At 31.8% G+C, this 21,254-nt stretch overlaps 1 protein-coding gene across 14 annotated transcripts in view; it reads left to right on the forward strand.

Moving 5' to 3' along the window:
• Positions 1-21,254, forward strand: part of LOC108744493 (CAP-Gly domain-containing linker protein 1) — a 206,047-nt gene that overhangs the window by 136,570 nt on the left and 48,223 nt on the right. For 8 of the 14 annotated variants that reach the window (XM_025973174.1, XM_025973169.1, XM_025973181.1 and 5 more), the window contains 5 exons: positions 3,374-3,448; positions 7,306-7,455; positions 7,534-7,758; positions 7,822-8,258; positions 10,229-10,273. In XM_025973174.1, coding sequence (XP_025828959.1) covers positions 3,374-3,448; positions 7,306-7,455; positions 7,534-7,758; positions 7,822-8,258; positions 10,229-10,273 — 932 coding nt within the window. The remainder of the gene's footprint in view (positions 1-3,373; positions 3,449-7,305; positions 7,456-7,533; positions 7,759-7,821; positions 8,259-10,228; positions 10,274-21,254) is intronic. The other 6 variants (XM_025973172.1, XM_025973180.1, XM_025973177.1 and 3 more) reach the window with 3 other exon arrangements.

Here is a 21,254-nt window from a genome sequence, read left to right on the forward strand (position 1 = left end):
AAAAACAGTTGAAAATGTCATAAATCACCTTTTTATTTATTCTCAGACCTTAAAATTAGATTTAGTCATTTTTATCATCATTTTAAATGTACCTAACAAAACAGAATCTTATTACAGTTTGTTACAAATTGTTTTAATAATCAGTTAGATTTTTTTTTGTTCTTAAAATAAAACACAAATTATTAATATACTTTGTTATGAAAACAAAACCTTATAAAAATATGAAACCTAAAAAAATAAATTAAATTTTTAAACGAAAATCTTAAAAGTACTGAGACCATTCCAGTATTCAGTCTTACAATTTTTGAGGTAACTCTTTTAACTGAATAATAATTAGTTTCTTTAAATTTTTATTAGCAGCCACAAATTATTAATATACTTTGTTATGAAAACAACAAAACATAAAAATATGAAACCTAAAAAAAAGAATTAAATTTTTAAACGAAAATCTTAAAAGTACTGAGACCGTTCTAGTATTCAGTCTTACAATTTTTAAGGTAACTCTTTTAACTCAATAATAATTATGGCAACCCTAATCACAGTTGACTATGCTTTAGTTAAAAATGTATATTTTTCCTCTTTTCATATATACGGTGACGGCATCAATGTACTACTTTCGGTTATACCGAATGTTGACATCAACTTCGTTTGTTTAAATGGAACACCCTGTATAGTATGATGGTTTTGAATGCTACTTATGATTTTAAGTAGACTTTGATAAGGCTTTTCTGTCTCTAAAATTTACGTTTTTTATTACCATAACTGATAATAATTCATTACCTACTTGTGAAAAATCTAGAAACAGTTGTTTACATAGGTACCTGCGACAATTTTTAGAAATTATTTATAGATAGCTGTAACCTCAAACATTCCGTCCATACTTTAAAAATTGATTAAATACATACACAGTGTGAGATATTTAAGTGAAACAATCGTGTCCATTTTTTCAAATGGAACACCCTGTATGTATTTTCATAGCCTTATGCAGAATTATTTCTTTCAAATGGTACCTACTATGGTTCCCTAAACCCAACTTCTCTAGTTTTCAAATAACTTACTGTTCTTCGTGAATGCAACTAAAATCGTTTAATTATTTTTGAAGATGGCTGTGAAATTCTTAGCAGAACTTCAAAACAAATAGTACAAGTTAATTTTTGTCACTCAAACACCAGCTCTGTTATCTAGAATTCATCTACTCTTTTCTGCTTTGAGNAGGAAATGCATGGTTTGTTTGTAGCGTACAGTGTCACCATTTGTGCTCGTTCTTACGCTGCACTTAAAGCAGTACACATCTGATTTGCCGTGTATTTACATTTTGTAATTTGTATTTAACAACTGAAAGCACCAAAAGTGACGCGCGGTTATCGTTGATATTTTCGTAAAAAATATAAAAAAATGCCGTTGTTTATAGTAAATTATGTTTTACAGAAAAGTGTGTTGGCGCAAACTGTAAGTAAATTAAGTGATTTGTGGTTTTATCTTGTGTTTTTTAATGTTGCATTTAGCACTTGCGTTATGGATTTTTTACACTAATCGTAAGTTTGACCATTTGTAAATAGATAAATTTTACACTTAAATTAGTGAAACAAAAAACTAAAAGAGGTTCAATTAACTATTTTTATTTTCCGCGGCTATTGTTTCGGTCATGCGAGGGCTCATCAGGTGGAAGAAGTAATATTAATAAAAGCAGTTTTTAGAAATTTTATTCGTTTTATCATGTAGTTTCAACAACTTTGTATTTCTTACGATCATCATTTTGGGAACAAAATTTGTATATTTGATGGTGTCCTATTTTTGTGAAACGAAACAAACTGTTTGTGTTTATTTAACAAACTTGCTAATTTCTATTAACTTTTTATTTTACAATTTACTATTTGTGAAAGTCTATTTACAGATAAGGTAAAAGCCCCTATTATTGACACTATAAGAGTAACGGTGAATTTTTTAATTGTATTCAAATTAATCTACCTAAGTTTTTTTTTGTATTGAACACTTTAATTGGTTCATTAACTAATGTGTTTTAATTATCGTACTTTAATAATAGTTAATTAAATGACAAATATATTTATTTAAAATCAGCAACTCAAGTGTAGGTATTATTGACAGGGTGAAATGAGATCAGCGTCAACTATTGACATACCATAGACCCCTTTATTGACATGTCTATCGCGCATGCGCATAAGTTTAGTGATAAAGGGATTGAAATTAAACAAATTAATAAATACGGATTGTTGATAAATATTATTATGAAAAAAAGCAAATTATATAATCAAATATAATAATTAAATTAATATCAATTAAAAAATTCAGTCTAGGCGCATTTTCTTTTTCTTCTTTTTGTTTTCTGCTTCTTTCTAAGTTTTCTTTTACTAATAAACAACAATATTTTGCTCAGGCAATTTTTTGTTTATTATAAAATTANCACGGGTGCAATGCTGATAGTAAATATACTATAGAATGTCTTTATATACAACAATCACAGCTTTTTTGTCATTAGACAATACAAACCGGCCGGTACCGCCGCGCCGCAACCGCTATGTCCCTGCATTTTAAGTCTGTAATATCTTCGAAAATATTCATTTGAATTACATGCTGTAAAGGGCCATATTGATCTATATTAAATGCACAATGTATGTAAAAGTACTTAATTGGATAAGGATTAATACTGTATTGCTTAAAATCGCTTCGTAAATAAGTCATTATTTCTCGTAAGCAGTAAAGGATAAAAAAGTGGTTATTGTGGAGAGATAGATATATATCATCCGGACTTTTTTGTAGACTTTTTTATGATGTACAATACTGTAGTATATTATTTTGATCTATATCGTAAGGTTCAGCCAGCGTTTGCAATGTAAGCGCAAAAAATGTGTTTATTTACGACATCACATTACAAACCTCTAAAATTATCAGTGTTTCTCTACTATATTATGCATGTATTATACATATCAACCTTCCTCTTGAATTACTCTATCTATTAAAAAAAAAAACGCATTAAAATCCGTTGCGTAGTTTTAAAGATATAAGCATACATAGGGACAGACAGCGGGGGAAATGCGTTGCATGATTTCGTTGCATGGTAACTCTCATGAAAAGAACTTACCCTACCGTGCGTAAAGAAGTTTCACTTCAAAAAAAAAAAAATGAATTACACTCTTTATCTACGACAGCGATTATCATGGGGGGCAGGGGGGTTATTATTTCAAAAATCTAGTTCCCTACACATTAAAAAAGTTGCGGCTACCCAAAATGTTAACCTCTGTACCAACTGAACTGTTTTTGTTTCCTTTTTTTTTACACTTGCTAGTGCTTCTTGCACATTGTGAAATAACGAAAATGTTGAGCTTTTGTGTTTTTTTTTTTTGGCTTTTGGTAGTTGGCAGTATGGACGCACTCTGGGAAACACATAGCCATCGTGGTCTAAGCGAAGCCGGCTTAAGCCGACACGCAGGTATTTTTTTTCAAAAAGAAAAATCATTTCTTCACCAAATCATGCTTTGCTTTCCGTCTCTATTCTTACTGCACACTGGGTTTACTTAACATATTACTTTCAGTAGTGTTTAAGACATATTTAGACACAACCATGAAGGAAAGAAGGCTCTTCTTCGTCTCTTTATTGGTTTGGATTATGGGCTAATAATATAGGAATTTATGAATTGATCAACTAACGTCCTGAAAACTAGCCAATCCATTGTTGGTTTATTACGTTCTATTGTAACTGACATACAGAAATTTATGGTAAAGGTCTAAATGATGGCCACCACTCGCAAAGGGGGTGGGGTGGGGGGATCGAAAGAGGAGGTCTCCCCCACCACTGCACCATAAGAAGTTCGTGGTGGTCTCAGCCCTATAAAAAGTTATGGGGGTTCAAAGTTAATAAATATGCCAATTTTTATACATTTCTAGGCATGTAAATATTTATATAGTCATTCTTAAACAATATTCAAAGGTAAAACTAATGAAAAATACATAAAAATATTGNTTCTGCTTCTTTCTGAGCTTTCTATTACTAATAAACAACAATATTTTGCTGAGACAATTTTTTGTTTATTATAAAAGACATACACGAGACAATATGTAAACAAATCCGTTGTGCATGTTAAGGATGTTAAGGTACTTAAAATTGTAGGGTGTCCTAGCGACACATGTTCATTTTCATGTACCTACTATTGACACCCGCTATTTGTAAATTATAATTAAAATTTATTAGTTAAAAATAATGGCCCTGAGATTATTAGTACGCTCTCTCTTAGTAAAATCGTTAAGAAATATTAAATAAACTAGCTATAGTGGTCTGCTCAAAGAAAAAAAAATTCATAGTTTATAATTCATTATTTTCTTCCTATTCAAAAATGCCTAAAAATTGATAAAAATAATATAGTGTTTTAATTATAAAGTTAATGAAATAATCAAAAAAATATGTCAATAATAGGGGCTTTTACCTTATTGTGATGGTTATTGCGTATACATATTACTAAAAACGTTGACCTTCTAATAGATACTATAACAATAATAGAGCATAAATCATTCATCATCATTCATATGATGTGAAATAATTTATTTGAATATCATATATCATATACAATGCCATTAATGGTTCATTTCCATTTCACACATTTGATAACGTTGCCAGACTATTTTAACTGCAGTGTGGGATTCATTAACTAATTAAAATGTTTATTGTTCTATTTTGTAGTCCTTTTATTTTTTAAATTAAAACGTCATGTACATATATTATTGTACTTTTCCCAAATTTACCGAATTTTATAAAGTAGCTGACTTCATTGGTCTTTTAATGTAACGCGTCAAGTCAGTTCTTTTTGTTATTGCTGAATTAATACGTGACTATTATAATACAGTAAAAGCTCTTTACTCTCGGGGTATACGTTCCATAAAAATGCCAAGAATACAGAAGCCGTGGATACGAAATGGTAATTAGTATGGAATCATAGGGGATGCGTTCTAAGGTTTCAAAATAAAACCAATATGTATCAAAATAAAATCCATGTATTGATAAATTCGCAATTAAAATTAGTTGTTGTAATCAGCTTTAGGCAAGAGTTTAAAAAATTTAGTGATTTTTTCTTGTTTTGAATTTTGAAATTAGTCCACTCGGTTACATCTTTTATAAAAGTCGCCTCGGCACGAGCCAATAGTACTCAAAAGATGCTGATACGTTGAAAAATAANAAACCATTTCACCACTGACAAGCTTTAAACTAAACTTACTAAAATTCTGCATTTATGTGGTTTGCTTTTAATCAACAGCCAATCGAAAGTGACCAAATCGGCTGCCTACTTATCTGCTTTTAATTCTTGTAACGAAGTAGGTGTTTTTGTCTAATTATCTTTATTTTATAGTACGCTTTTCTACAATTAAATTAGATAACCCTGCTTTCAACTATTTTGTTTATTTAGAGGCAAACAAACACCTATAGATAAATCTTATTGCAATTCGAGAAAATCTATTTGCATGACATTATGTTATTTGGGTTATTATTTATCTAAAAAATGTCGTTTATGTACCAGTGTCCCAGTGTCACTTTTGTCCCGATACCGTGGGTTGACATATTGGCAATTCCGCCTTACTATTGAACAGGATTATTGAAGTTGTTGGTGTTCTACATCATGTATAGGATGGGCAATTTCGACGTTTGTTTAGGACAACCGTAACAATAAGAGATACAAAACGGTTAATAGCGGCTTCTCAATCTCTTTTTTTTTTAGACAAATTTATTGGTGTTTTTAAAAACTTGATATCGACTTTGTTTTCGAGTTATAATAAATAAAAGTTGAAAATTTCGAGTTTTGGCTAGATGTCCATATATTGGTTGTTTGCAGCATTAAAAAAAAACAACTTTTACTTCTACAGGCACTTTTTTTACATAAAATACGGTGGTGCCGAAATAAATTAAAATGATCCTCTTTCGAGGTATCTCATAAACTTATATTTTGTTAAATAGGAATCATAGTTGACTGTGCTTTAGTTAACATGAAAATATCTACTCTTTTTAAACATATATATGTATAATATGTGGAGTCGCTTCCGATGGGTAAGCATTTCTTTAGAAAAATAATATTTTCGTAGTTTAACCCTTTAATGTTTATTATTAATTTTTAACAATATTCTATGAAACATTATGTNATATGCCAATTTTTATACATTTCTAGGCATGTAAATATTTATATAGTCATTCTTAAACAATATTCAAAGGTAAAACTAATGAAAAATACATAAAAATATTGAGAAAGTTATATAAAACATTATTTAAATATCTTTATTAATAGTGTAGGTTAGGTTAGGTTAGGTTAAGTTATCGAGTTTTGTTCAAGTGACCACCCTCTTCCACTCGCTTGAAAATAACTATTTTATTCGAATTATAGTGTATAAAAAATAATCAACTTTCAACCCCCATAACTTTTTATGGGGGTGAGACCGCGGCAAACTTATTATGGGGTTTTACTCAGGTGACCACCCTCTTTCGATCCCCCCTACATCATTTAACTCCCATAACCTTTTATGGGGATGAGACTGCCACGAACTTTTTATGGTACAGTGGTGGGGGAGACCTCCCCTCTCAATACCACCCACCCTACCCCCGAAGAGGGCCATCATCCAGACCTTAACCCATTTATTAAAGTGTTTGTGCAAGTAATAAAATGTTGAATTAAAAGTTTCTTCAAAAGTACTCGAATCTTTTCTTTTTTATAGAAGTAGTTTGTTATAGTAAACTTATGATTTATTTTTTAATAATTGTTCTATTTCAATTGAAGAAAATTAATCTTGCTGAAGCACGTTCGCATATTAGAATAAGATATAGATAAGTGAGTATTGTTCTTTAGCAATATTTCAAAAATCAAAAAGTGCATGACTACTGTCAAGTAATTGTTTGGTAAAAATTCTAATCAATATGCCTGATTGAATAAGGATTTGGCAGTTGTCTACATGAAACAGTATTGAGCTCATTTTCAAGAACGTTTGTATTTCCTAAATACTAATTCTAGTTAAAATATTATAAATGATGAATTGTACGTTATTCTGTTATACCCCAACGAGAATAAAATTGAAGTTGTTACTACCATCTATTACCTACTTAATGCATTGTAATATTATCGTACTCTACTATATTTACACAATTAACGAAATTAATTTAATTAAAAAACTTTGTAAAACAACTAATAACAGCTTTTAACCCACTGCTTTTAATTGCATACACAAAGAATTAACAAACGTCAATTTTAATCAGCAGTTAGGCTAATAAACAACTAAAACCATTTTGAAAACAAATACGTCTAATTCTTCCATTAGATCACACCGTTTTGACTGAAGATACGGACAGTTTTATTATTGGTCAAAAAGTATGGGTTGGTGGCACGAAACCTGGTAAAATAGCTTACATTGGCGAAACTCAGTTTGCACCAGGAGAATGGGCTGGAATTGTTCTTGATCAATCTATCGGTAAGCTTCAAACACGGAACACCAACAAAGTTTTAAATGTGTTTCTATTGTTTGTTAAAATAGAATAATAAATTTTAGGCAAGAACGATGGATCAGTTGCAGGAGTCAGGTATTTTCAGTGCGAGCCAAAACACGGTGTGTTTTCTAGGCTTACCAGGCTTACCAGCGTCCCATTACCTGGTGCTGATTTAGGAGATACATCGTATACATTTACACCACCCAGTCCTACCAATAATAATACTAGACGCAGCCCAATGTCTCCTACGGGGAGTACAAAGGGCCTTTATAAGTCCCAGCCGTTCAGTAAGATATTGTCTTATTTGTTGGGTATTTCTGTATCTAAAATTGCTTATGAAATTTTATTAGATGTTTCTTCTGCAAGTTTATCGTCTCCTTCTCACGTCGATTTTAAAATTGGTGACAGAGTCATAATTAAATCCAGTCAAGGTTCTAAAGTAGGTGTAGTTAGGTATATGGGTACAACAGAGTTTGCTCCCGGAGAATGGTGCGGCGTCGAACTTGACGAACCAAGAGGAAAAAATGACGGATCGGTGGAGGGCAAAAGATATTTTACTTGCCGCCCCTTGTATGGCTTATTTGCCCCGTTGTCCAAGGTCAGCAAATCACCTCTCAAATATAAACCTGGAAACTGTGTAATTCATTCATCTACCGGTTTGAAAAAGGCTGGCTCAAGGGAGTCTATGACCTCAATGAATTCTTCAATGGTTAGTGAGTTTAGTGGAGTATCTAACATACGAAGGGTAAGACTGGGTGTTAACTCTCTCAACTCACAATCACGGCAGGTAGGTTGAGTGTTGTGAAATACAAGGAAACAACATTTACTTAAGGACAACTGTTAAAATAATACATTGGATCTATTTAACTATTTATTATTAACAGAAATAACATAATGTAGAAGCAGCATGTTTTGTTAATATTCTAGCAGTTGGTCCTTACGTAAATAACTTATGTAAAATTGAAAATCTAAAACTGAAACGACCATCTATCATTAATAAATACAAAATAAAACGTTTCGCAACACCAACCAACCGTTTTATATAGTTACAATGAATATATAAAAGCTAGAAAAGAAAGTAGCCAGAGTAAAACCCCTCATTTCGGTCACCACTTTAAAACAACTGCCTTTCAATGTGTTCTCAACATTCCAATTTTCAACTATTTGAAATGTATATATGTTTCCGATGCCGTTATAAGCAAAGGGTCGTTCCGATTACCCGATATTCAAAATAATAAGTCAAACATATTTGTCTATCAACGAAACAAATCATCGCCGATATTAATAGGCTAAACGGCCACATTTTGAGAGGTTTTACTATTCGTAAGTGTTTTGAAAGTATTGCTGTAGTTTGACTTTTTGTATAATATTGCTTATTATCTTATTTTATTTCCCAATTTTTATTTTCTATTTCGATCTTTATTAGTCGTGTTGTAGTAGAAGAAGAATTAGCAGTTAGAATCGGAGCAATAAATGTTGCTTTTTTTAATGATCTTAAAAAAATAAACTAAAAACTGATTTTCATATTTGTAATTTAAAAAAATATTAATTAATCGGTCGAACTGATTTAAAAAAGGAGCAGTCGTAATCTACATTTATTCTCAGTTATTTTATAATCTGTTAAACATCACAAAAATGAGTAATTAGTCGTAGTGGCAGATTGAAAAGGCACAGAAAAAAAATCTTGAAAAAAGGCCTGTAGTGAAGTAAAGTACGTTCTGCCGTAATTTAAGGAGCGTTAAAGTAGGTATTACGTAAGTAGAATTTTTCTGAATTTAGATCCCCACTCCTCTCCTTTCATTAAAAAACTTGTGGACTTCTCTGAACGATAAAAGAAGAAATTTTATGATTTCTATATTAAAACACAACGATTAAATTATTTTTACAATAAAAAAAAATCTCTTCTATTAAACGTAATAACTATGCGGTCATAAGTCATATAAAGGGCAAATCGATCACGACAAAAGAACTTGCGGGAAGTTTCCGGAAATAATCAGCAATACTCTACAGTCATATAAGGCAGTGATTAACACCCATGGGGGTATAGTTAATGCGCGAACAAGTAGACTGAACAATGAGGTAAATGGTTTCAAATTATGAAGTATGTTATAGTTCTAATTCTATGCAAAATGTATGGTCTCCTCATCGCTCCACCTGTAATATTTCAAAGCTCTGTTATCTAGAATTCATCTACTCTTTTCTGCTTTGAGCGAAGAGTAAATCTTATTATTTTTATTTTCTAATCATTTTATATTTACCCTTCAACTGAAAATAAAATAAATAAATTTACAATGTTGAATCGAAGCATAAAAGCTGGCTTGTGAAATTTTTGGAAAAATAAACGTGAATTAATGAAATTTCAATTAGTATATGATATTTTGTCATGTTTTATTATTTTTTATTATTATCCGGATAATTCTTCGTTATACTACTCCGTGTTGTGCATGAATGCCTTGCATTGTTTTTGATTGGTTTGTGTTGCTTATAATCAGTTGATTCGTTCTTAATCCAATGTGTTTTTAATTAGTGTTGTTTTGAAAAAAATAATCAGTTTGGAAATGGTTTTTATAATCAATTTAACGCTTCAGTTTTATCTTTTCATAGATTAGTTTTTGCAATTTATGAGTATTTATAAACCTTCATGTCGTAACTGACTTGTTTTGATTTTTCTGTTTTACACGATATTAATTTTTTAATTAGCCTATTTCGCATTTAATTAAAACTGCTCTTTTTCTATTCTATACCTTTTTTATACAGAATACACCATCTTCAGCTTCCATGTCAACTAGGACAGCTCTACAGGTATCGTAAACATATAAACTGAGTTTTTATTATTATTTCTTTGCTTACATGTTTGAAATAATAAAGAACGAACACCCTTGGCTTTTGGTTATTTATTATTATGTAACATTTATTTATTAACTGTTGTTATTTATACTTATACAAATAATAATAATAATTAGTGCGTTTTGTTCAATTCACAAATTGTACGTAAAATTTTGGAATTGTTATACGTTATACTGTAAACTATACCTATTCTTGTTTCAATTTAAAAATTTGTATTGTATCTAATGTGTTACCGCAATTCTTTTTGTTTTTATTTATTGTACTGATACATATATAAGGTTGCTAAAAGTAGTTGTAACTCTGACTAATTTTAGATGTTAGTTATGGAAACTATTGAAGTAATAAATTTTTACCCTTCTTATTGAAGAAATAATAAAAACAATTAAATGAAATTTTCCTTTCCGTTTCCTATTTTCGATCTGGCTGAAGCTACGGAGATATTTAGATTTAAAGTAAAATTCATACTTATAAAGTCAAATCGAATATTAATTAAAGGCACCACGCATGTTACCGATTATTTTTGCGTTATATTTGGTCTGTAGTTTTTAAATTTCATTCGACTGTTAAGATGAAAAGATTTATTATATCGAACTGCATACAGATCGAGATTATATGTATTATATACTGTTTTTTAATGCTGCTAAATAGGCGTTTAATATTACCGATACTAAAAGGTGCTGCCTTCGTATAGGTAATATTAGTTAAGTTGTCATTTGGAGAACGTTTTGTACTTCATTAACGCTTGAACAATTATTTGATATACCTTTTTTATTACCATCACTGGCGATAATTCATTACCCACTTGTAAAAAATCTAGAAAAGGTTGTTTACGTAGCTGCGACACTTTTTGGAAATTATATTTATATATTATTTGGAAACCAGAAAAACACGCGTGAGACCCCCGGATTTTAGAATCCAGAACCCAGATATGTCATCAGGTTTTTTTAAACATAGTCAGTGTAATAAAAAACAGTTGAAAATGTCATAAATAACCTTTTTATTTATTTTCATACCTTAAAATTAAATTTAGTAATTTTTTATCATCATTTTAAATGTACCTAATCAAACAGAATCTTATTAAAGTTTGTTACAAATTGTTTTAATAATCAGNAAAAAATAAATTAAACTTTTAAACGAAAATCTTAAAAGTACTGAGACCGTTCTAGTATTCAGTCTTACAATTTTTAAGGTAACTCTTTTAACTCAATAATAATTATGGCAACCCTAATCACAGTTGACTATGCTTTAGTTAAAAATGTATATTTTTCCTCTTTTCATATATACGGTGACGGCATCAATGTACTACTTTCGGTTATACCGAATGTTGACATCAACTTCGTTTGTTTAAATGGAACACCCTGTATAGTATGATGGTTTTGAATGCTACTTATGATTTTAAGTAGACTTTGATAAGGCTTTTCTGTCTCTAAAATTTACGTTTTTTATTACCATAACTGATAATAATTCATTACCTACTTGTGAAAAATCTAGAAACAGTTGTTTACATAGGTACCTGCGACAATTTTTAGAAATTATTTATAGATAGCTGTAACCTCAAACATTCCGTCCATACTTTAAAAATTGATTAAATACATACACAGTGTGAGATATTTAAGTGAAACAATCGTGTCCATTTTTTCAAATGGAACACCCTGTATGTATTTTCATAGCCTTATGCAGAATTATTTCTTTCAAATGGTACCTACTATGGTTCCCTAAACCCAACTTCTCTAGTTTTCAAATAACTTACTGTTCTTCGTGAATGCAACTAAAATCGTTTAATTATTTTTGAAGATGGCTGTGAAATTCTTAGCAGAACTTCAAAACAAATAGTACAAGTTAATTTTTGTCACTCAAACACCTATGTCTATTTAGTAATTAAATATTTTGATTCTCAGTGTCAATTATTGACTATTATTTTTATTAAGTATGGAAAATGAAAATGCGGATTAAAGTTGAGAAGAATTTTTATAAATCGATGCAATACCGTAGATTACAGATAACAATAGTAAAACAAAAAATAAACAATAAATAAAATAAATAAATAACGACATCAGCTGATAATAATTAAATGTGTTAATTTAATGGTTCGATCTGTTAAACATGAATTTACCGGAAGGGTAAACAATTGCTCAAAGCTTAATGGGGGTATAAAATCATAAGTAGAATTCAAAACCGTCATAAAATACAAGGTGTTTCATTTAAAACAACGAAGTTAAATCTACTTCCGATATAACCGAAGGTATATAGATGCTGTTATTTTAATAGAGGTGAGCATACCCAATAACCCTGTTGTACAAATTTTCAAAATTTAAAAGGAAGTAGTTTCCGAAATATTCTAGTTGAATTCGATGTCTTTGTCTTTTTAACCGACTTCAAAAAATAGGAAGTTCTCAATTCGACTGTATGTTTGGCTCGTAATAATGCACATTTTATATTGGTTTCCAGTCGACGCCTCCCAAATCTTAATTAACCTCGTTTCATCCTAAACCTATAGAAAATGTCTTACGAAACATGTTAGACTGCATTATTCAACGTAAGTAATAGGTAATAATTGTAACATTTCAATAGTTATCCAAAAACAAAACACTAAATAAAAGAAAACCTCATCACTTATTGTGGGAGTTTTAATTCAAGTAAGGTTAATATTCAAACTGATGATCGATCTCTTCCAGTGGCGTAACAAGGTCTTAACAGGCCTGACCGTTTAGTTTAAGTAGGACTCTCCTACCTCACAATTCTCCCACCAAACAAAAAATGCACAACGATATTTATGGGAAAGAAAAAAGCACGTACAAAGAAAAGAAATATTGTATTCTTATGACGTGTAGTGAAAAAAAAAACAGGTCAAATGTGAGTCGGACCCAGAATTGCGTACACGTGTACATAGGTATGTAAATAGTTCGTCCGTAACGGGAATCGTTTTTTCCACTTCCTCTCTGTACATTTTAAGTTGCCCCGCCCCCGAAAATTAATCCCAAAAACGAATAATTTCAATTAAAAAAATTATTTGTTTTTGTGATTAACTACAGATTTATGGTTTTCGCCTTTTTCTCTTTACTTGTACACTATAACACATTGATTCTCGTCAAATTTATGATTCTAAGTTAAAGGGCAGGACTTTATAGGACTTGATTTATTTGCAAGTGTCAAAATATACGGCATAATCGACCGCATCTTTTAAGTGCGTTGACTTAGTTGATTGAAGTTTGATTTTTTCTAAACTCCAAGGGATTGTGTTCCTGAAAAAGAGGGTTTTGACCGACAAACAAACTGACCGACGGAAGTGTCCTTTAAGGGTTCCTTTTTTTCTTTTGAGGTGCGAAACTCTAAAAGCAAATCGTCAGATTATAGTTATAATTAATAGAAGACTATCACACTAAAACTGACTAAAATAATGTATTTAACAATATAATATATTGAGGACTCATATAAAAAATATAATAAAATTTTATCATTCACAAACGTTTACTAGAAACGAATATAAAAAGATAAACTACGAAAAAAATTTTTTTACTACTAAATGGTTACACATCACATACGACCTCGGATGTTATATATACCTATATTTAAAAAAGAGCAAAAAAATATTTTTAAATAAAGCAAAGCAAACTATGATTACTATATAAAAAACTACAACTTTACGTTAAAACTGAAATAAATGATGACGCTACTGAATTCTACGCAAATAAGTGCCTAAAGAACATAAAAGCTGCTTTTTTCTAATTTTACAGACGATATGGGAATATAACCAAAACTCGAAATTTTCAACTAATTCGCAAACAAAACACGACCGCCAATTTTTGAATACACAAAATTGTTTCAAATAAAAAGTTGTCCTATACCTGCAAGCATCGAAATTTGCTCTCCCTATACATACATATACAAGATCTGTTCAAAAAGTATCGCGAATTTTGTGTTTTTCAAAAATTGTTTATTTATTCAAAGTAATCCCCACCAGATATTATACGTTTGTGACAACTTCTTTTTTCAATCCTTGAAGTACATCAAACAATTATTTTTTATGATCTTGTCTAGCTCTTCCTTCGATGCTGTCTTTATCTCATTAATCGTAACGTAGCGTCGTCCTTTCGTGGGCCTCTTCAGTTTCGGGAACAAGAAAAAGTCACAGGGGGCTAGATCTGGCGAATATGATGGCTGCGGAATTATTAGTCTGATGTTTTTGGCCAAAAATTCGCGCAGAAGTAACGATGTGTGAGCGTTATCATGGTGCAAAAGCCAATTTTTATTCTTCCACAAATCCGGGCGTTTCTGGCGGATTGCCATGTAATATTCCTTATTGACCTTTTTACCCTGTGGCAAGAACTCATGATGCTCCACGCTCCTGCAATTGAAGAAAACTGTAAGCAAAACTTTCACATTCGACCACGCTTTTTTCGATGTTGATTCGTGCAGCAGCTTCCATTGGGATGATTGAGTTTTGATTTCCACATCATAACCATAAACCCAATGATTCATCACCATTTATGGCCCTCTGGAGCAAATTTGGTTGAGATTGAGCAATTTTAGTACGAATTTCGCGGCACCTTATGCCCAAATCATAATGGCAGAAGCCAGTCGATATATTTAGGCCTCAGCAACTTCTCTGACGGTGATTTGACGATTGGACAATACTATTTTCTTTACTTCATCAATGTTTTCGTCTGTTGTTGACGTGCTCGGATGTCCGGCACGCTCTTCGTCGTTCACATCTTCTCGACCCTCTGAGAACATTTTGTACCGCCGATAAGCGTTGCTTCAGTCTAAAGTAGCTTCACCATATGCCATAGTCAACATTTGGAATGTGTCCGCGCACTTAATTTTGTTTCTCACACAAAATTTGGTATAGATTCTTTGATTCGTTTTTTGAAATAAGCAAAAATCGAAGATAAGCCAAAACACGTGCAAGCGAAGCAGCTGTTAAACATTAACTGAACATTCAACATGGCCGAACTTGTCAGTATAATTGAGAAACATGAGTACCAACATAACGCCACAAAAAAAATCGAAAATCGAATATACGTAACCCTCGAAAATTCAAAATTCGCGATACTTTTTGAACAGAGCTCGTACAAGCAAAAACGTTAATGTTATATATATATCTAGTTAAGGTATACGCTGATGAGAACTGATAAGTTCAAAATCGTGATTCACATCTGGTAGTGTGGTGGTTGCATTAAATTGATAACCAAGAGCTTAAACTTTTTCTGTCTAAAAAAATTAATGGCTCATCTGAAACCATCGAAGTAATGACTAATAAGTTTCATGGTAAGTAATATTTTTTCCAGCTTGTTTTGCCGTAGTTAATGCAATTTTTTTGTTCCAAACCTTTCGGGGTATTTCGCTGGCGGTTCCCTTAGTGATTACATGGTTAAGTCAGGACTAATGACTCGCTTATGTATAGATTTTATAATAAAAACAAATCATCTTATAATGTATGTAATTTCTTAAAAAGATGACATATAAAGGAGGTGTGTGTGTGTTACATTTAAGGGGGTCGGTCACTAACAGCACTAGGTAGTAAACAATAAATATCTTAGGTTCCATTCTCTGCCGATCGTAAAACATATAGATTATTATTTACCAATAAATGTAGTCTATGCATTATATGGAATTATATATATTTCTAGAATTGATCTTCGTCTGGTTGAGAAATAAATAACAATGTATCGAAAAAAGAAGAGAAATATTTATTTAACTTTGTTCAATATATGATACCCGTGCATTAATCCATTGGTTTTTCTACTATTCGAAACATTTTTGAATTCTTTCACTTGTGTTAGGAGCGTCTAGCGATATTTTTAAGCTCTTCCAACAACCTGAAAACACTTTCAGTTCTTCGGGTTCTTCTTCATTTTTTGTCCTGAGAAACAAATTCAATAATATCGAGATTTATCCCATGTGACGTCTTTTACATGAAAATTTTGCTCATCTCTTTTAATTACATGTCATCGGAATGCAGATGATGAACAAACAAACTGTGCTACGATCCGACCCATGTTGAAATCTCTGTTTAGAATTTATTGGCATAAACTCCGGTACTCCCTTTAATTATAACTACTTGTTTGTTCGTTAAATAGATTTTATGCAAGCTCTGAATCTTCCAAATAGTAAGTCTATGAAGATTTTGTTGATTCTGTGTTCTGAAAATGTGTAATATAGAATTAAAAAAATAGAATTGAGTGCAACATTTTGGGAGGGAAACGTACATAATGTAACGAATTTTCAAGTACATATTACTTCCATTTATTTAAAGGGATATTTATATACAGTTACTTATTTACACAGTAAACACTCAAACTACTTCTTATTTATATCACACGGTATTTATAATGCTTATTTAATTATCACTGTATTTATATCTGTATTTGCTAATGTGAACTGTTTATTTATATTACTGACCGACCGGTATGGACTGGAGGTTTAAACCATTGCCTAGTATTCGGGAGGATGCCGGTTCGATTCCGGGTTCGTCTGCCTTGCTCCAAGTTTCTCTGTGGTTTTCTTGGATCACTTAGGCAAATGCTAGGGCAGTAATATTCCACAGATAATCTTTCATCAGCATTAGTGGCTGGTGGGAATGAAACACCTAAAAGTTTTTTTTTATATTACTCATCAGCAACTCCGGTTGTCATCATCATTGAATTCTCCAAACAGTCTTCATTCTTCTCGAGAATTCCGGAACTCTTATCGTTAAGCAGGCAAATATGCGTCACTCAGAGTATGATTTATTATCCTTTTGTGTCCTCAGTAAAAAAGTTACCGACTATTAGCCGGTCCTTGTCTGCGGGCTTACTCAAGAGTCGTCGGGGATCAATGTGTTTCAATTTTCCACAAATAATGGGCTTTAAAAAAGTGCGAATAATTAAGCTTTCGTTAATACAATCGTTTTATGAAATAAAGACAATAATAAATAATAAGGCAGAAAACTTTTTGCTTTTTGTATTAACTTAATTTAAGAATGCTAGTTGTTTTCCCTTGCCGATAGAAGGGTTACTAAAGAACATCTCCACTGGAATTAGTTGGCGGTAAAAGGTGAAATTTCACCTCACCGTAAGGGTGAAAGTTGGGGATGTTAATTAAGTATATGAGTTGACTGTCGGTCGGAAGATGGTAGATGTGGTCGAGGTGGTATAACATTACATTATATAACACCAAAAATTTTCATACACAGCGGTCGAAGTTAAAAATAGAAATTAACACAACCTAACTAAGGCTATCCATAATGAATCGTTGCGCAGCCATTGATCAGCAAAATATTCATTGAATTTTTCCACTTGTGGATTATTTAGTATAGTTTTTACTATGTTCAGACAGACATCATATTCCTTCTAGAAAATAAGCGAGGGTTGCAAATGTGATTTCTAACATCTCGATTTTCTCGTCAAAGTTTCTGTTTCAATTCAATTTAAATGTCGCTGTGTTATAAAGCCATCTAGTTATCGCGCTTGCGCTTATACTCACAGTCACATTTTACCCCTACAATTGGTCTAACTGCTTACAAAAAAATAATTGAAGTAGTTCTAAAAGTATCACATTTAAAAATGAAGATTTAGGCTATAAGTAAAATTACGATTTCTTTTTGCGAACTTTGAAGTGTTGTAGTGAAGAAATTGCCGCCTGTTGGAAGTGTCTGGCAGTGTTTATTATTAATTTTTAACAATATTCTATGAAACATTATGTAAAAATTAGCACTCAGACTTTAAGAAAAGCGTACGTACCTCTAGCACCTTACATCTGCAAATTGGCTATCGGTACAAATTAGTAGCTACGCACAGCCCCGGATCTAGGGGTGGCAAACCGGGGTATCCGCCCCGGCGAACGTTTTAAGAGGCGTCAAAATCATAATATAATAAGAATGAAAATAAAAAACTTGCTCAGTTGGTTTTTGAATATATCCTAAGGGTTCATTTAAGAAATTATTTGAAAAAAGTTTTTGGAAAAGGAATTTTTTTCAAATAGTTTTCTTGAAGCGAAGCTTCAGCAAACTGAAAATAATTAAAACTAATCTGCGTTCAGCAATGAGTCAGGAACGATTATGTGACCTCGCGATTCTAGCCATTAAAAATAAAATTGCCTTTGATACGGAAATTTGGTGAGCTAATAGAAAGAAAGCACGCTGTGTAAAGCTATAGCAAGTTTAGACAGAAAAACGTGCTGAGACCTAAAGACTATAAATGTCTTGAGTGTCTGTCGCCTTTCCTGTTTTTAATGAAAAAGTTATTAGGTAGTAATTTTTTAAAGGGTTCTTATTGTCCCATTCATGAAGAATGCCAACAACGCAGATCCGAGACTGGGTACGTATACGTTCAAAATACATACTAACACTACTTTATCCCACTCATTATGTTACTCAGAAAATAAGTAATGTCTGGCGGCTCCGGGATCATGCTCTATAAAGCACAATATAAGAGATTACATGGATTTGTAACGCACTATGTGTCTTCCATTGCAAGTTTATGTAAATTTGCGATTTGAACCTCTGTAATTAGTGAACATACAGCAAAAAAGTTCTGATGGAATAGCTTCAATTTCATTACGAATAGCTTGCAAGAATGTCGTGGTAGGCCTTTGATGTAAGGTAACACGATAAGAATAAATCAGTAGGGGTTAAATTAGGGCTTCTGTAAGGATAATTAACGTTGCTATTTTTTGATATGATCTTTCTGGAAAAATCATTTGAACGACCTTTATGAACAGACATGAAGTGAGAGCAGTTGCCTCATTATGCTGAAACCAAGTGTTTCAATTGAATTCATCAAACATCCCTAATTCTGGTTCAAAAATATGAGCCAACATTGCTGTACAATGCTCACCAGTCACAGTGAGTGTGCGGTGATTTCCATCTTCAAAAAAAGAATAAGGGACCGATGATAGCGTATGTGGACATTGTCGTCCACACTGTAACCTTGAAAATGTGTAAAGGTTTTTGATTTTTCTTGCGTGGGCTAGAATCCGGGATATAAGCGACACTTCCAAAAGCGACACTGCTCGAAAAATGGAACACCTTTAATTGCAGGTTTCTCAGAATATAATGACGGTGGGCCATAAGTGACACTCTTATGTAATTAAAAGTTACTCGTTATGTAATATGTATATAAAATTAGTAAGATATGAAATCAGTTTCCCTTCACACTTTGTACAGACTTAGGACTGTCAGCTTTATCATTCTCCTCTCAAGCTCTTTTTTGGCCGATTGAATAACACGTTTGACTTCTCTTTGAATCAGGTCTGTTTTGCAAACGTGGTCAGCGTTTTTAATAACAACATTTTCCTGTGCTGTAATGCTTTCCGTGCACTTTAGGGATCGTTATTTACTACACAGCCAACGTACATTTTCGTTTTTTAAAATTCGCTGTTGTCGGTAGGAATAACCACTGTAAAACACTAATGGTTTCCCTTTATTTGTCCCACCAAAAGCAATTATGTTTTGTATTATGTGCAAATAAACTTTTCAAACCATTTCACCACTGACAAGCTTTAAACTAAACTTACTAAAATTCTGCATTTATGTGGTTTGCTTTTAATCAACAGCCAATCGAAAGTGACCAAATCGGCTGCCTACTTATCTGCTTTTAATTCTTGTAACGAAGTAGGTGTTTTTGTCTAATTATCTTTATTTTATAGTACGCTTTTCTACAATTAAATTAGATAACCCTGCTTTCAACTATTTTGTTTATTTAGAGGCAAACAAACACCTATAGATAAATCTTATTGCAATTCGAGAAAATCTATTTGCATGACATTATGTTATTTGGGTTATTATTTATCTAAAAAATGTCGTTTATGTACCAGTGTCCCAGTGTCACTTTTGTCCCGATACCGTGGGTTGACATATTGGCAATTCCGCCTTACTATTGAACAGGATTATTGAAGTTGTTGGTGTTCTACATCATGTATAGGATGGGCAATTTCGACGTTTGTTTAGGACAACCGTAACAATAAGAGATACAAAACGGTTAATAGCGGCTTCTCAATCTCTTTTTTTTTTAGACAAATTTATTGGTGTTTTTAAAAACTTGATATCGACTTTGTTTTCGAGTTATAATAAATAAAAGTTGAAAATTTCGAGTTTTGGCTAGATGTCCATATATTGGTTGTTTGCAGCATTAAAAAAAAACAACTTTTACTTCTACAGGCACTTTTTTTACATAAAATACGGTGGTGCCGAAATAAATTAAAATGATCCTCTTTCGAGGTATCTCATAAACTTATATTTTGTTAAATAGGAATCATAGTTGACTGTGCTTTAGTTAACATGAAAATATCTACTCTTTTTAAACATATATATGTATAATATGTGGAGTCGCTTCCGATGGGTAAGCATTTCTTTAGAAAAATAATATTTTCGTAGTTTAACCCTTTAATTTCTTGCATTACACGTTAGTCATCTATATAATAGAGATCACTTGTTGATTACTTTAATGTTCCATTCTTCCCTAGTAATATAACTTGGACATATGAAGCCTTTCTTAGCAGTGCCGGAATTTTCTGGCAACAACGAGCACTACTGGTGCGATAGCAACCCTTATCGTACCGGTGATTTTAAATCTCAAAGAAGGTTTCGTTTCAGTGCTTAAAGCGTTTTTGAATAATTAAGGAAAAACAATTTTTAATTAATTAATGTTAGAAGGCTTTACGTGTTGAAACTCTATAATTAATTAAAGGAAACAAAAATAAAGTTTCAAATTATATATATTTCACAATAATTTTTTCAACAAAAGATTGTCTTCTTCAGGTGAAGATAGAATATCTAATATTAATATATGTTTTTTTTTAACTTTACTTTCTTTTCCTTTAAATTTTGTTTTATTATCTTTATTGCCCTCTCATGGGCAAACAAATGAATTTATGTTCGGTTCAATCAACTTATTTTGATCCCAACAACCTGTGACTGCTCTATATCCACGGAGGTATATGAGACATCCACCTACAT

Source organism: Agrilus planipennis, unplaced genomic scaffold (genome assembly GCF_000699045.2).
Source record: "Agrilus planipennis isolate EAB-ADULT unplaced genomic scaffold, Apla_2.0 scaffold33, whole genome shotgun sequence".
In the NCBI taxonomy this organism is placed as follows: Eukaryota; Metazoa; Arthropoda; class Insecta; order Coleoptera; family Buprestidae; genus Agrilus; species Agrilus planipennis.